Source organism: Euprymna scolopes, chromosome 19, assembly GCF_053919585.1.
Source record: "Euprymna scolopes isolate OS-2025 chromosome 19, ASM5391958v1, whole genome shotgun sequence".
Lineage (NCBI taxonomy): Eukaryota > Metazoa > Mollusca > Cephalopoda > Sepiida > Sepiolidae > Euprymna > Euprymna scolopes.
The window spans coordinates 37,806,249-37,821,987 of NC_136500.1; the positions used below are offsets into that span (position 1 = coordinate 37,806,249).

Here is a 15,739-nt window from a genome sequence, read left to right on the forward strand (position 1 = left end):
GCAAATTAGGCACAAGGCCGATTTTTAATGTGAGGAGTGAAGGGAGGGGGAAGGGAAAAAGGGGACCAGCTCCCGAGAGGTGGGAAATGGGAGCTGGTTAAAGGTCAGGCATGTGGGGTTGCCCCCACATCTGGTCTTTGCTAGTCATAGCTAGTCATAGCCTGCAGCATCTGCCGGAACAGATGGTATTTATTTGCTCTCCCACCGAGCAAATTAGGCACAAGGCCGATTTTTAATGTGAGGAGTGAAGGGAGGGGGAAGGGAAAAAGGAGACCAGCTCCCGAGAGGTGGGAAATGGGAGCTGGTTAATGGTCAGGCATGTGGGGTTGCCCCCACATCTGGTCTTTGCTAGTCATAGCTAGTCATAGCTTGCAGCATCTGCCGGAACAGATAGTATTTATTTGCTCCCCCACCGAGCAAATTAGGCACCAGGCCAATTTTTAATGTGAGGAGTGAAGGGAGGGGGAAGGGAAAAAGGGGACCAGCTCCCGAGAGGTGGGAAATGGGAGCTGGTTAAAGGTCAGGCATGTGGGGTTGCTCCCACATCTGGTCTTTGCTAGTCATAGCTAGTCATAGCTAGTCATAGCTTGCAGTATCTGCCGGAACTGATGGTATTTATTTGCCCCCCCACCGAGCAAATAAGGCACCAGGCCAATTTTTAATGTGAGGAATGAAGGGAGGGGGAAGGGAAAAAGGGGACCAGCTCCCGAGAGGTGGGAAATGGGAGCTGGTTAAAGGTCAGGCATGTGGGGTTGCCCCCACATCTGGTCTTTGCTAGTCATAGCTAGTCATAGCTTGCAGTATCTGCCGGAACAGATGGTATTTATTTGCTCCCCCACTGAGCAAATTAGGCACAAGGCCGTTTTTAATGTGAGGTAAAAACCAGCTCCCCTAAAAGTAGGCAAAAAGGGGGCACTCTGGTTACCAAAAATAATAATTGTCCCAGTATAAAGTGTTTCCCCTCCATTGACTAGTACAAATTATCTTAAGTGCAGCATCTGCCGGAACAGATGGTATTTATTTGCTCCCCCACCGAGCAAATTAGGCACAAGGACAATTTTTAATGTGAGGAGTGAAGGGAGGGGGAAGGGAAAAGGGGACCAGCTCCCGAGAGGTGGGAAATGGGAGCTGGTTAAAGGTCAGGCATGTGGGGTTGCCCCCACATCTGGTCTTTGCTAGTCATAGCTAGTCATAGCTTGCAGCATCTGCCGGAACAGATGGTATTTATTTGCTCCCCCACCGAGCAAATTAGGCACAAGGCCGATTTTTAATGTGAGGAGTGAAGGGAGGGGGAAGGGGAAAAGGGGACCAGCTCCCGAGAGGTGGGAAATGGGAGCTGGTTAAAGGTCAGAAATGTGGGGTTGCCCCCCACATCTGGTCTTTGCTAGTCATAGCTAGTCATAGCTAGTCAAAGCTTGCAGTATCTGCCGGAACAGATGGTATTTATTTGCTCCCCCACCGAGCAAATTAGGCACAAGGCCGATTTTTAAAGTGAGGAGTGAAGGGGAAATGGGGACCAACTCCCCGGGGAGTAGGGGAGCTGGATAGTGACAATTGGTATGAAGGGTTGCCCCTACATTGACCAAGGTCTTATATGTGGAGTTGCCCCCACATATGGTCTTTGCTTGCAGTATCTGCCGGAACAGATGGTATTTATTTGCTCCCCCACTGAGCAAATTAGGCACAAGGCCGTTTTTAATGTGAGGTAAAAACCAGCTCCCCTAAAAGTAGGCAAAAAGGGGGCACTCTGGTTACCAAAAATAATAATTGTCCCAGTATAGAGGGTTTCCCCTCCATTGACTGGTACAAATATCTTAAGTGCAGTATCTGCCGGAACATATGGTATTTATTTGCTCCCCCACCGAGCAAATTAGGCACAAGGCCGATTTTTAATGTGAGGAGTGAAGGGAGGGGGAAGGGAAAAAGGGGACCAGCTCCCGAGAGGTGGGAAATGGGAGCTGGTTAATGGTCAGGCATGTGGGGTTGCCCCCACATCTGGTCTTTGCTAGTCATAGCTAGTCATAGCTAGTCATAGCTTGCAGCATCTGCCGGAACAGATGGTATTTATTTGCTCCCCCACTGAGCAAATTAGGCACAAGGCCGTTTTTAATGTGAGGTAAAAACCAGCTCCCCTAAAAGTAGGCAAAAAGGGGGCACTCTGGTTACCAAAAATAATAATTGTCCCAGTATAGAGGGTTTCCCCTCCATTGACTGGTACAAATTATCTTAAGTGCAGCATCTGCCGGAACAGATGGTATTTATTTGCTCCCCCACCGAGCAAATTAGGCACAAGGCCGATTTTTAATGTGAGGAGTGAAGGGAGGGGGAAGGGAAAAAGGGGACCAGCTCCCGAGAGGTGGGAAATGGGAGCTGGTTAATGGTCAGGCATGTGGAGTTGCCCCCACATCTGGTCTTTGCTAGTCATAGCTAGTCATAGCTTGCAGCATCTGCCGGAACAGATGGTATTTATTTGCTCCCCCACTGAGCAAATTAGGCACAAGGCCGTTTTTAATGTGAGGTAAAAACCAGCTCCCCTAAAAGGGGTCACTCTGGTTACCAAAAATAATAATTGTCCCAGTATAGAGGGTTTCCCCTCCATTGACTGGTACAAATTATCTTAAGTGCAGTATCTGCCGGAACAGATGGTATTTATTTGCTCCCCCACTGAGCAAATTAGGCACAAGGCCGTTTTTAATGTGAGGTAAAAACCAGCTCCCCTAAAAGTAGGCAAAAAGGGGGCACTCTGGTTACCAAAAATAATAATTGTCCCAGTATAGAGGGTTTCCCCTCCATTGACTGGTACAAATTATCTTAAGTGCAGCATCTGCCGGAACAGATGGTATTTATTTGCTCCCCCACCGAGCAAATTAGGCACAAGGCCGATTTTTAATGTGAGGAGTGAAGGGAGGGGGAAGGGAAAAAGGGGACCAGCTCCCGAGAGGTGGGAAATGGGAGCTGGTTAATGGTCAGGCATGTGGAGTTGCCCCCACATCTGGTCTTTGCTAGTCATAGCTAGTCATAGCTTGCAGCATCTGCCGGAACAGATGGTATTTATTTGCTCCCCCACTGAGCAAATTAGGCACAAGGCCGTTTTTAATGTGAGGTAAAAACCAGCTCCCCTAAAAGGGGTCACTCTGGTTACCAAAAATAATAATTGTCCCAGTATAGAGGGTTTCCCCTCCATTGACTGGTACAAATTATCTTAAGTGCAGTATCTGCCGGAACAGATGGTATTTATTTGCTCCCCCACTGAGCAAATTAGGCACAAGGCCGTTTTTAATGTGAGGTAAAAACCAGCTCCCCTAAAAGGGGTCACTCTGGTTACCAAAAATAATAATTGTCCCAGTATAGAGGGTTTCCCCTCCGTTGACTGGTACAAATTATCTTAAGTGCAGCATCTGCCGGAACAGATGGTATTTATTTGCTCCCCCACCGAGCAAATTAGGCACAAGGCCGATTTTTAATGTGAGGAGTTAAGGGGAAATGGGGACCAACTCCCCGGGGAGTAAGGGAGCTGGATAGTGACAATTGGTATGAAGGGTTGCCCCTACATTGACCAAGGTCTTATATGTGGGGTCGCCCCCACATATGGTCTTTGCTTGCAGTATCTGCCGGAACAGATACTACACTTTGATCTGGGCCAAAAAGCCAAGAAAAGCTTAAAAAGCTAAGAACAGCATCTATTAAGAATAAACCGACCGACGGAGTGACTTATAGAGTCGCTTGCATGTGACTAAAAACGTGATTTGTATTATTTGGATTAATCGGACTAAGTTTGGGATTAATCGGTATATGCCGTCATGTTCAATATCAAACATGTCGACTTATACATCTGAATAAGACCGGAGGTTACATCAACACAAATGTTGTCCAATTATCATTCAAGATAAGAGTAGCAAACTACTAAACCACCATCGACCGAAGGGAACCATGGAACTGTAAGAGGTATGTCCCCTTTGTCTGTGCGCCATGCAGATAATATGTTTATTCATACATCTATTAAACTGTTGGGGATGCAGACACCCACACTCGTACACACGCAAAAGACGAGATGACGTATAAGGTTATTGTTATGTCTGCGCAAATAATTAACAAGAACACGCAAAGTAAAGGTATAACAATAATATATTAGGCAGAAAGGTTATATGCATATTTACATGTCTTCAGATATACTTCAGTTGGAGATATTCCGGCAGGTGGCGTGTTGCATGTCTTACTGGAGGCAACATAAGCGTCTTGTCTATTTGGCGGTCGTTGCAGAACTCCCTCGGTATTGGTGATTGATACCTTTATATATCTCACTCACCCACCTATGTTAATTAATGGGCGTCTCTACAACACCCCCTCCCAAGATTTGAAGTCGTGTAGATTTCAATATCTTTTTCTCTTGAGGTTCATTATAATTGGTTTTGTCAACTTTCTTTTCCTTCGCGATCTTCTCGGTTCGGGCATGGTTTGTGGTGGTTCGATATCAAACGCTTCGTATAGTATATCAATTGGATCTTCCTTTTCATCAGGTTTGTCATGTTCGTTGTCTTTTATATGACGTTTTCTCAATTGATTTTGATGTATTTTGATGTCTATCATGTAGACCAAGTCGCCGATACGTTTATCTACCGTACCAAACTCACAATATGAAATATTATTTTTCATACATTTAAAATATACACGATCACCAGGTTTAAACCTTTTACGTGATGTGTGTGTAGTTTGATGGACGATTGCTTGCTTTAGTATTAATTTATCAAATGGTGATTTTATTTTTCTAGCAAACATTAATTCTGCTGGCGATAATTTCGACGGTCCATTTGGGTTCTTAGTTATCCTGTATATTTGCAGGAATTGTTGTAGTGCTGTATCCGTCGGAGTCCCTATTGGTTTTCTAAGTGCACGCTTTATCGTGTCTATGAACCTTTCCGCTGATACATTTGATCTATGGTTGAACAGTGGTGTAGTTATATGTTTTACCTGAAAAGTGTCACGAAAGTCCTTGAAATCATTTGATGTAAATAGTGTTCCGTTATCTGTGACTATAATGTCTGGCACACCAAAACGTGTAAATATTTCATGCAGAAAACGTATTGTGCTATTTGTCGTCGGGTTCTTGAAACCCTTTACTTCAGGCCATCTGGAAAAACTATCTACTACGATTAGATAGTATTGTCCTTCGGTCGGTCCAGCAAAGCCTATATGAATGCGTGACCATGGATGGTCAGTTTTTTTTCCAAGGTTTATGTACTATCGGCGATGCCTTTGCGACGAACGCACAGCCTTTACACTTGTTTACTGTTAGTGCAATATCCAGATTCATGTTACGCCAGTAAACGTAACTCCGCATAAGTGCCTTCATCCTATTTATACCCGGGTGTCCTGTATGAAAATCACGTAAGATCTTTTTCTGCAAGGTTTTCGGGATAACAACTCTTTCACTATATAATAAAACATCATTGCATACGGAAAATAGGCTTTGCATTTTTTCATCATTTTCCCTTATTTTTTTGTTTATGTATGTGATGACATCGTCATTTTCAGCCTCCCTTTTTATATCGGTTAACGTGACTGGTAATTCTTTTATTATATTCGCCACCATGTTTTTTCCTCATAATTGGAACGTATGGCTGCAATTACTGACTCTTCAAGGGTTTCCTCCATTTTCGGTATAAGTCTTGACAGGCCATCCGCATGACCTATTTTTTTCGAACCCAGATATTTTATTTGAAAGTCATAATTTAGCAAGATCGTACCCTAACGGAGTAGGCGATTTGCCGTATCTACTGGCAAGCCCTTTTTTGAGCCGAAATTGTCACTAGGGGCTTGTGATCTGTTTCCAGTATAAAGTGTCTTCCATACAGGTAACGGTGGAATTTCGTCACCGCGAAAATAATGCTTAACCCCTCTTTTTCTATTTGAGAGTAAGACTTTTCTGCCGAAAGTAGTGTCCTTGAGGCGTGAGCTATAGGTTTCTTCGATCCATCTGGCAGGATATGCTGTATACATGCTCCTATACCATACGAGCTCGCGTCGCTCGCAACACTTATTTCTAATTTTGGGTCGTAATTGGTTGAAAATAGATCGGACGTCAGCGTCTTTTTCATTTTCTCAAATGCGTCTTGACATTCTTTTGTCCATATCCATGGTGTTTCTTTCTTTAATAACTCGTTAAACGGAGCTCTTAGGTCTTGCATTCCTTTGATAAATACTTGGTAGTAGTTTGCGAGACCTATGAAACTCTGTAGAGTCGTCACGTTATGTGGTCCCGGCATGTTTTTAATTGCTGTCGATCTTTCCGGGTCTGGGCATCAACCGTCTTTATTTATTATTTGCCCAAAATATTTGATTTCGTCTAAAAAAAATTCACATTTGTTTTCTTTCACCTTGAATCCGTATTCGTTTATTCTTGTGAATACTTCTTTTAGATGCTCTTGGTGTTCACTTATGGACGTGCTCCTGATGATTATGTCATCCAGGTATGCACAAGCACAATCTATCCCGTTGAGCATTGTATCCATTGCTTGTTGGAAAATCGCCGGGGCGACTTTGATTCCGAAGGGTAGACGGTTGTATTTGAAACACCCTTTATGCGCGTTAATGCATAATATCTTTGAGCATTCTTCTTCCATCGGAATTTGTAAATAGGCCTCGGACAAATCTATTTTTGAAAAAAATTGCCACCATTTAGTCTGGCAAATATCTCCTCAGGGCTTGGTAAAGGGTAGTGGTGGTCTTTTACTCTATCGTTTAGGCCTGTAGAAAAGTCTGCACAGGCTCGAATTTGTTCTGACTTTTTTTTACGTACACCGTAGGGGCTTCCCAGACGCTAGTTTCGATTTTCGACAAGATTCCTGTTTTTTGAGTCTATCTAGCTCGCTATTTATTTTGTCTAAACCGGCGAACGGTACGTTCCGTTTTTTCTTAAACACCGGTGTTGCATCCTTTTTTTAGCTTGAACGAAGCCTTAAATTTATTGCATCTTCCCAGTCCAGTAGTAAATATTTCTAGGAATTTCTTTTTTTAGCTCGTTTTTAATATTTTCTGATGTTGGAGTGCAACTGGTTATTTTTCTACAAAAAGCGTTCATTGGTTTATCACAAAGATTGAATTTTTCAATCCAGTCAATTCCTACTAGGTTCTTGCTTTCTTTAATTACGAAGATTTTCAATTTCTTCATCGTGCCATTTAAATTAATGGGCAGGATGACCTCTCCTTCGAATTTTATTTCGTCTCCTGTCACTGTTCGTGCACCTTTACTTGACTTTTGCCCAGCTTTTCCAAGTGTTGCCGTTTATTAACGACAAATCCAATCAAGAATCCAGCTGAAATTTCACTTGTTTGTCGAAAATATTTACTGATACATATTTTCGTAAATTATTTTTCCCTTTGTCGTTTGTTCTCATTTGGTGTACTTTATTTTTTGTTCTGCAGCAAACACTCTGATGTCCAACTTTATGGCAATTGTAGCACCTGATATTTTTGTCTTTTTATAATTCCTTTGATAATTATCGTAATTTTCGTTTTCTGTAGTTATTATATTGACTATTATCGTAATTTCGTTTTCTATAGTTATTATAATTTGAGTATCTATAATTTGAGTATTTTTTTAAATTTTGACTAGTCTCAAAATTTCTTTGTCCTGAGTTTCTGAAATGATTTTTAATCTTCCTAATGTACGCCACTCCTGCTTCTTCTATATCCCTGGAATCTCTTTTTAGTGATACTGACCTTTGGCAGTCTTCTACTAATTTCTGCAATGTCAGGCCTTGTTCTGTCTCTAATTTTGAGAGAACGCGTCTTCGGATCTCTGAATTTTTTGTGAATACTAGACCCTGTGCAAAGATTAAGCATTTGAAATCGTCCACCGTGAGTTCCGATAATTTGAAGTTATCACAGTTTTTGTTTACTACTGACGCGTATGTCAGGTAGTCCTGCTCACCAGTTTTCTTAAGATTCATACATGACCATCTCTTGTGGAAAAGAGACATGTTCGGTCCAAATAACTCTTTACGGTCTCAGCGAAATCTGATACGTTCTCCTTAGTAATATGAAATCAACAAATTTGCAATGTTCACTGGTACCAAGCTTTCGAAGTAATAAACTTACTTTCTTTCCATTTGGCCAGTTTTCGCAATCTGTTTCGAAAATATCTTCATACCTCTTGAAGTATGCCTCAAAAGTTTTATCTTCTTCCGGTAGGTATGTGAGCACATCTATGCTGTTAACAATTGTTGTGTTGGAAAAGATTGTATTACTTTCTTGTATGGAATTAGCTGTTAATCTTTATAACAGTTCTTTCTGTTCAAGTTGCATCTGCGCGAACCTTTCTTCCTGCCTTTCTAGGCATTTTATGAGTCGTTCATTTTGTCTTTCGTCTCTTTCTGCGTGTAGCGCTTGCTGTTCTTTTTGTAGGATCTGGTGATTCTGCATGAACTGTGTAATTATTTTAGCGAATTCCTCCATCTTGTTTTTTCCCAAAGATTAGAAAAATCAGTCTATTTTACGAATTCACTTTTTACAATAATGCGAACAACCGTTTTTAGGTTCTTTTTTATTTGTGTCAACCGAATTCTATCAATATATTATTTTTTTTTGCATTGACCCTTTCTTTTTCCCTTTTTCTATTGAGGGATAAAAAAAATATTTTATTTTTTTTCTCTTAATCCGTTAAGTTTTGATTACGTACAAGAATTCTTTAAGAAAATCCTTTCTTGGTACAGCTGAAAAGAAATCACTTTTCTCCTTCAAGACAATTTGCATAAATTAGTTCACGGTGTACTAGCGAAAACATCTATTCTTTAACTTTCGAAATGGTTATTGGTATTTTGCTTTCAAGTATCCAGTGTTCGAATATCTCATTCGACAATTTTGTAGTTACTTTCGTTTGTTTTTCTTTTGTTTTTCTTTTGACAGTGATAACTTTCCGCGTAAATTATTTTTCGAATACTGTTGCTGTGTCTAACAGTGAATTCCCGAATAAATCTTTTTCAAAGTCCTCGATTGTACTGTTGTGTTCAACAGTAGATTTTTTTCTTCAAGTACGTTTTTCTTTTTTTCAATCTTTCTCGAGTAAGTATTTTTCGTACACCACTGTTGAGTTTAGTAGTGGATTTTCCCGCGTAAGTCTTTTTCGAATTCCCGTCGCCACTGTTGCGTCTGCACAAATAATTAAAAAGAACACGCAAAGTAAAAGTATTGGTGATTGATACCTTTATATATCTCACTCACCCACTGATGTTAATTAGTGGGCCTCTCCACAACAGTTATAATACACTATTGATGACGAGTATATACACTACAAGACACACAACACGTAGTATATGCATATACACATAAAATAACTGAATATACATTTTATGTAAAAGCGTTGATTTGTACGTACATGACATATGCATATTTTGTTCACACGTTTAAAGAGACGCAGTGGTATGTAATATACACGTTTTACGACTATGCAACAGCAGACGTAACTGAGCACTTTACATTAATTTGAAGCTGCAGTATTTTTGCTGTGCTTATAAAAGAATAACAGATTAATATATGAAAATTATAATGTTTTATACCATTTTTATGAAAATATCATATGTCTTTATTGTCGATGGCAGTGAAAGAGCGTGGGTTGGTGAGAAAAGCACGGAAATTAGACGAGTGTTATTTTCTTGGGCTAAAATCCTCAATCAACAGACGATATAAATTTAAAGTTATAATTATATAACAATTTGTATCCCCCTACAAACGCCCACTGTAGGACTTCACTGTCAATTTAGCAACGTTCTCAGAACGTTTTATTCGACGACGTGGTGTTTCCTTTTTCTAAGTAGTTCCAGTCAACAATAATTTTATTTTTTCTCATCAACCATATTTGTTTTTCTCGGTTAGATAACCCGACTTCAGTCGCCAATTAATTTAATATCTGACAGTCAATCATTTTATATTGTTTTCTTCCGGTCATTGGCTTAAATCAACGATTATCTTATTTTCGACAACTTCTGTTAATCGTTATGATTTAATGTAAAAAGGATGAATTACAGAACATTTCTTTAAGTATTATGTTTAATTTTAAAGGGAGGTAATTTTAAAAAAAAGTAAAATTATATAAAAAGTTACAATATTAATATGCACATGTTTTTTTTACGGTGATCTGAAAATTAAAAACAAAACAAGCAAACAAACAAACAAACAAACAAATAAAAACAGAATAAAAATAACAACAAAAGCTTTATAGTAAAACGGTTAAATATTAAAAAAAAATAGGAATCGATTATTGTATCGGGATCGAGAATAGTTATTTATATCGAAATCGAGAAAAATATTGGAATAGTCTCATCAAAGTTATGTCCGACACGGCGATGTTTACCGTGTCGGCTGCAAATTTAACCGTGATATTATTATTATTATTATTATTATTATTATTATTATTATTATTAGTAGTAGTAGTAGTAGTAGTATTAGTAGTAGTAGTAGTAGTAGTAATCGGACTACTGTTCTCATCTTAAGTGTATTTCCACAACGTTTTAGTCGATGTAATCTCCAACCTTTTTTGGGTGTGTAAGTAATTTGGTAATCAAACATACATGTTAATATATTTGGTAAAACAGAAAAGCAGGGTAAATTTAAGAGAAAACATGGTTTGTATTATTTGAAATGAGTTTTGACTTAAACGTGTATAAAGCGTCATGTCCAATATCAAACATGGCGACTCATACAGCTGAAGAAGGTAGAAGGTTACATCGACCAAAATATTGCACAAATAACACTCAAGATGAAAATAATAGTCCGATAAATCCAAATAATATGAACAATAATCCTTCATCCCCAAAATTCAGAATTGTAATTTTTGTATTAATTCAAACGTTTTCAATTTTTTTGATTTATGAATATGCGCTTTGTTTTGCCTTAAAAAATATTGGACTTTAAGCATCTATTATAATCTCACAACTCTGCTTCCTCCTTTCTTTCTTGTTTTAGAGTAAAGTATAGTATCGGATACTACACTTCACCGTTTCTGTCTTCGATAAGCGCAGAAATAATTCTGCAGTGGGCGCAATAATCCTGTCCAAATGTTCTTTTTGGGAATTTGGATTTTCTCCTGTATTAAACATCAACCTTATGACTAACTCCTCCATCGTAAAGGGTTCTAGTGGGTGGAGGGACAGAGGGGTCAGTCAATTGAACTTTTTGTAAAAAACCCCGACGAACCTTAAAAGCAGAAAAATTCAACCCCTTCACAGTAGAAATCCCTAAATGTAAGAACGCTATCTACTATAATAGTTTCTTCTCCATGACTGCCAGACTTTGGAATTCCCTTCCGGGTTTCTGTTTCCCTGATTGTATTGACATGTAGAAGTTCAAGTGTAATGTAAACAGATATCTTGCTACCTAACTTCCTACATAGTAACCCTATAAATTATGTCCCTAATAATAGCCCCCCTATATCAAAGTGGCACTGTACCTGTTCGGGGTGAAAATGCAATAAAAAAAGAAGTTAGATACAAGATCAAGTGTAATTTTTAAAAATCAACACACTAAGATTAGTCCGCTCTACTCTATAAAAATTTCTTGAGTAGCCCCGTCGGCATTTTCGTGTAATAGTGGCTAAGACAATTAGTAATAAACTAATCCCCCCTCCGATAGAAGGTAAAGCATGGGAGGGCGAATCTCTTGAAACTGAACATACACCAGCCCAACAGGTCAGGACCAGAAGAAACCTCAACGGACTAATTGTCGAGAACGCGTCCTCAATTTAGTATAGACACACCTACTTAATCTGTCTAGTACGTTCTGTTTTAATGAGCAACGTCGCCCTTTTGTTACTTGATTATTTACTAGCAAGGATATTTGGCGTTGCCCGGAGCAAAAATGTAACATTTAGATTAAAACGTCTATCTCTATGTTTCTCTCTTTACTCCTCCCTTTCTGCTCTTAAGACCCCTCTCTCCCCTCCGCCCATCAATTTTCTCTTTAGCTGGACCCACACACAGATACAATTCTCCTTTATATTATAGATTCCTGTTGGAAAGAGACAGTATTTTCTTTCATAATTACTTCATAACACCATAAAATCGACCTTCCCCTCTTGACGAAACCCGGCCTAATTAATCCCCAGAGAATAAATATTTGTGATGACATCACAAAACGATAAAGTCATCAATTTAAAACGCCATCAGGGTTCGCACACAGAGAACTTGAATACCTACTAGACACTATCCCCGAGTGTCTAAGGTCTCTCTGTGCAGGGATTTGTCAGAACAACCTGGCATGAGGATACTTTCTCCATAGAAGTAAACCCTGACAAAATATTCAAAACCACATAGTATTCACTGCCCAAATAAGATCTCCTCTCTATGGCTAACCCACATTTGCTTTTCCGAGGAATGGTGCACCTTCTCCAAGTGATGTTATCTCAAGTAATAGCACGAAACTGGATACTCCACCAGACTAGATAAATTCTTGTCCTGGAATTCAGTAAGACCAAGAGACCAAAATGAAAGATATACTACAACGTATGAAAATGGTTGTGGAGAGGGGAATTATGTTCTAAATTTCTTTGTACTCAATGTTTGAGAGATAAAGAATTTTAATGGAACATTCGAATATCTATGTATCTCATATAGACTTCAAGTGTTAGCCCCAGGTTGTGGGCCACTTGACTTCTGAGAACTTCAACTGAAGTAAAATAAAACGACGGACATCTGGGAACATGAACCACCACCGATAACCTCAAACGGAAAAGTGACAGTGTTCTATAACAAAGACATACAGGCGGGCAGATACATAAAAGACAGGGCCATCAAGCCAGACATTAATATGGAACATGCCTTTGATTTTGACCTTAATAGAGCTGAACGGGAAAGATAACAAAATACCAGGACCTAAAAAATGATCTAAAAACGACATGATCTCTGAAAGAAATATACATTATACCGGTTGTGATAGGAGCAACTGGCTTAATAAAATAGAATCTTCAGAAATACTTTGAAGCAATACTGGAAGACTAAGTTGTAACGAAATGCAAATAGCAGACATAAAGGGAACAACATCTATTCTTATAAGAGCCCTCGGATATAAATTTAAATCATAACGGAATCAAGTGTTAGCTCCAGGAGGAGTTAGCTCCCTTGATCTCCTAAAACTTACTGAAGTAAAATGAATAAATTCAAAAGTCCTTGAATTTACACTTTTGTCTTGAAAAAGCCTTATTTCTATTACCTTGAAAAAGCCTTATTTCTATTACCTTGAAAAAGCCTTAAAAATATGGAAAACATCTTGAAAATGTCTTGAAAAGGCCTGGGAAATTGTATTCTTTTTGTCCAGTAAATATTTGTATCGAAATAAATACTATTAAATTATTTTTGAAGTATCAATAAATATAAATATAAATATTTTTTTAATATACAAAATAAAATCGGGATCCATTGTTCTGAAATTACATTGTATTACTGTAGATTGTAAAAAATTTCTTTCCTACATACTCAGTTTCCTCCCTGCAGAAGGAAATGAATTGCATAAACAAAAGCCATACCTTTAAACTCAAAATTTATTCACAAATAACAGCAATGAAAGTTCTTGTCCTTTAGCAAAACGATGGCCCGATTTGCTTCCATACGGGACTCAAGAAGAAATGAGATAAGATCCAATATTTGGACAATAAACATGACAGACAGTTTCTTCAATGTCATCCTTGATCTTAATAGATTCAGCAATATAAGTTGTCTCTGCTTGTAGAGAAGTGTCCTTCGTTCACCGACTGTTTGATGTCCATGAAGGAATTGTCTTGGCTCCCTAGAGAGAGAACCGATGTGGTTTGAGTCTATCCCGCTCTGTGTTTTTTCTTAGACTGAAAAATAATCGCATGAATACAAAAAAGGCACCAAGTCAAATCACCTGACACATTAAAATTTAAACCAATCACATACCGGCTACTAGAGCTGTATGGCCGGCCTAAAAGAAAGATGGTGGTTGTATATGGAATTTCTCACAGGATACAAGTGTTACGTCCCGTTATCACGTAACAACTGGATGTTTTCCATATAATAATATCGGGTAGTTCCTTGATTAAGGGACGTAACTCTTGTATTCATAATACCGGAAATTCAAAATTTAAAAGTAAAACGAACACAGGAGATTTAGTAGAAAAGCCACAAAAGGAAAAAAATGGTGTAAATTTCAAATGAAAAAAATATTTTACTGCAGCTAATAAAAGTTCCTTTTATGCCTATCTGGCTCAGTTTTCTGATCTCAAAAATTCAATTTTATGAGCGGATTTGAAATAATATGGCGATGGTGACATCTTGTTGGAAAGAAATTCGCGGTTTCCATGTTCCTTGAAGTTTTTAAAAAATTGTGCACATTTCAGAAACGTATGCGTTTTTCTTGGTGGATGAATTTTCGCACTTGTGCAGTTAAACATTCCAGACAAATTCTGTGTTTACTTATTTTCGTTGTTTTTTTTTTTGTGGAGGAGTTATTTAATTTTGGCACTTGTGCAAATCCGTGTTTACATTTTAAGAGAATTCCGCCAGGAAAAACGGAAGAATGTTAGTTAACATGTACAAGTGCGAAATCTTTTCACTGTACAGTTTTTATTTTAAAACTTAATTTGGCTCTTAATTGTTTTATTTTGGGTGGAGGATATTCCATTTTTTGCATTTGTGCATTGTAACATTTCAAATAAAATGTAATTTATTTAATTTTTTTGCACTTTTTCAAAACAATATTGTTTGTAAACACCATTTACATAATACGAACTGAATTTTTTTGTTTTACTTGTACAAAATTAAAAAAAATGTGAGGGTTTGCTTTATAATCCATAGAGATTCGAAAAAGAAAGAGTTTGAGGTTTAATTACAAGGAGGTAGGAGTTGGGTTCTTTACAAAAGAAGAGCGTCAAGGAAGTCGCAAAGGATGGAGTATTTGAGAGACAATGACTTGCCTTCAGAATTAAGTCTATTAAATTTCTTGAAAGTGTGTCAGAGAAATTCCTAAATAAATGCCCACTGTCATATGCCATTATCAGACAGCTTCTTCTCTCAACCCAAAACCAATGGGCATTAAACAGGTAGAGTGTAGAAGACAATTTAAAAGTGTGTTAAACATTCTTATGCACAAGAGGAAGTTAAAGGAAGAGGACTGTGATAATGTCATGCAACAATGTGTTACTTTCTTGAGCAGATATCTATTGGATTTGAAAAATTTGTTGGGTTCAACCACAGAAGTGAAGTTGACAGGCTTAATGAACTGTTCACAGCTTACACTGCTGATCTTTGTTACGGTAAGCTGCTTCAAGTTCTGAAAACTGCTAAGTTGCTCTCCTATAACCAAGCCAGTATTGAGAAAGGATTCTCTGTGAACAAAGAAATAGAGGCGCAGAATATGAAGGATGAGACTGTAGTCGCACAAAGGATCATCTGTGACCGGGTCAAGGCAGCAGGAATGCTTTCAGAAAGTCATCATCTGAAAAAAAAAAATACTGGACTGGTCAAGCTGAAAATACTTCAAACTAAACAAGAAGAAATGAATAAAAAATTACTGAATAGCAAAGTGTAATGGTGAACTTAAGTTGTAAATAGTTGACCATTTTTATTGTGGGTTAGAGAACTTCATGCAAATACCTGTGACCTTAAAACTATTTCATTCTGTTGTCAATTAACTTTTTTGGTTTATTATATCATTGTTTATATATAAAATTTTGTTTTAAAAACACGAATTTTGTCTGGCAAATGCCCTGAAAAACTTTAAAAACCAGTGA

The 15,739-nt window shown here is 38.3% G+C and overlaps 1 protein-coding gene across 1 annotated transcript in view; it reads left to right on the top strand.

Annotated features, from left to right (window-relative positions):
* Positions 1 to 15,537, top strand: part of LOC145240201 (uncharacterized) — an 86,020-nt gene extending 70,483 nt beyond the window's left edge. The window contains exon 3 of the mRNA XM_080103786.1: positions 15,163 to 15,537. Coding sequence (XP_079959912.1) covers positions 15,163 to 15,537 — 375 coding nt within the window. The remainder of the gene's footprint in view (positions 1 to 15,162) is intronic.
* Positions 15,538 to 15,739: the final 202 nt, after the last annotated feature.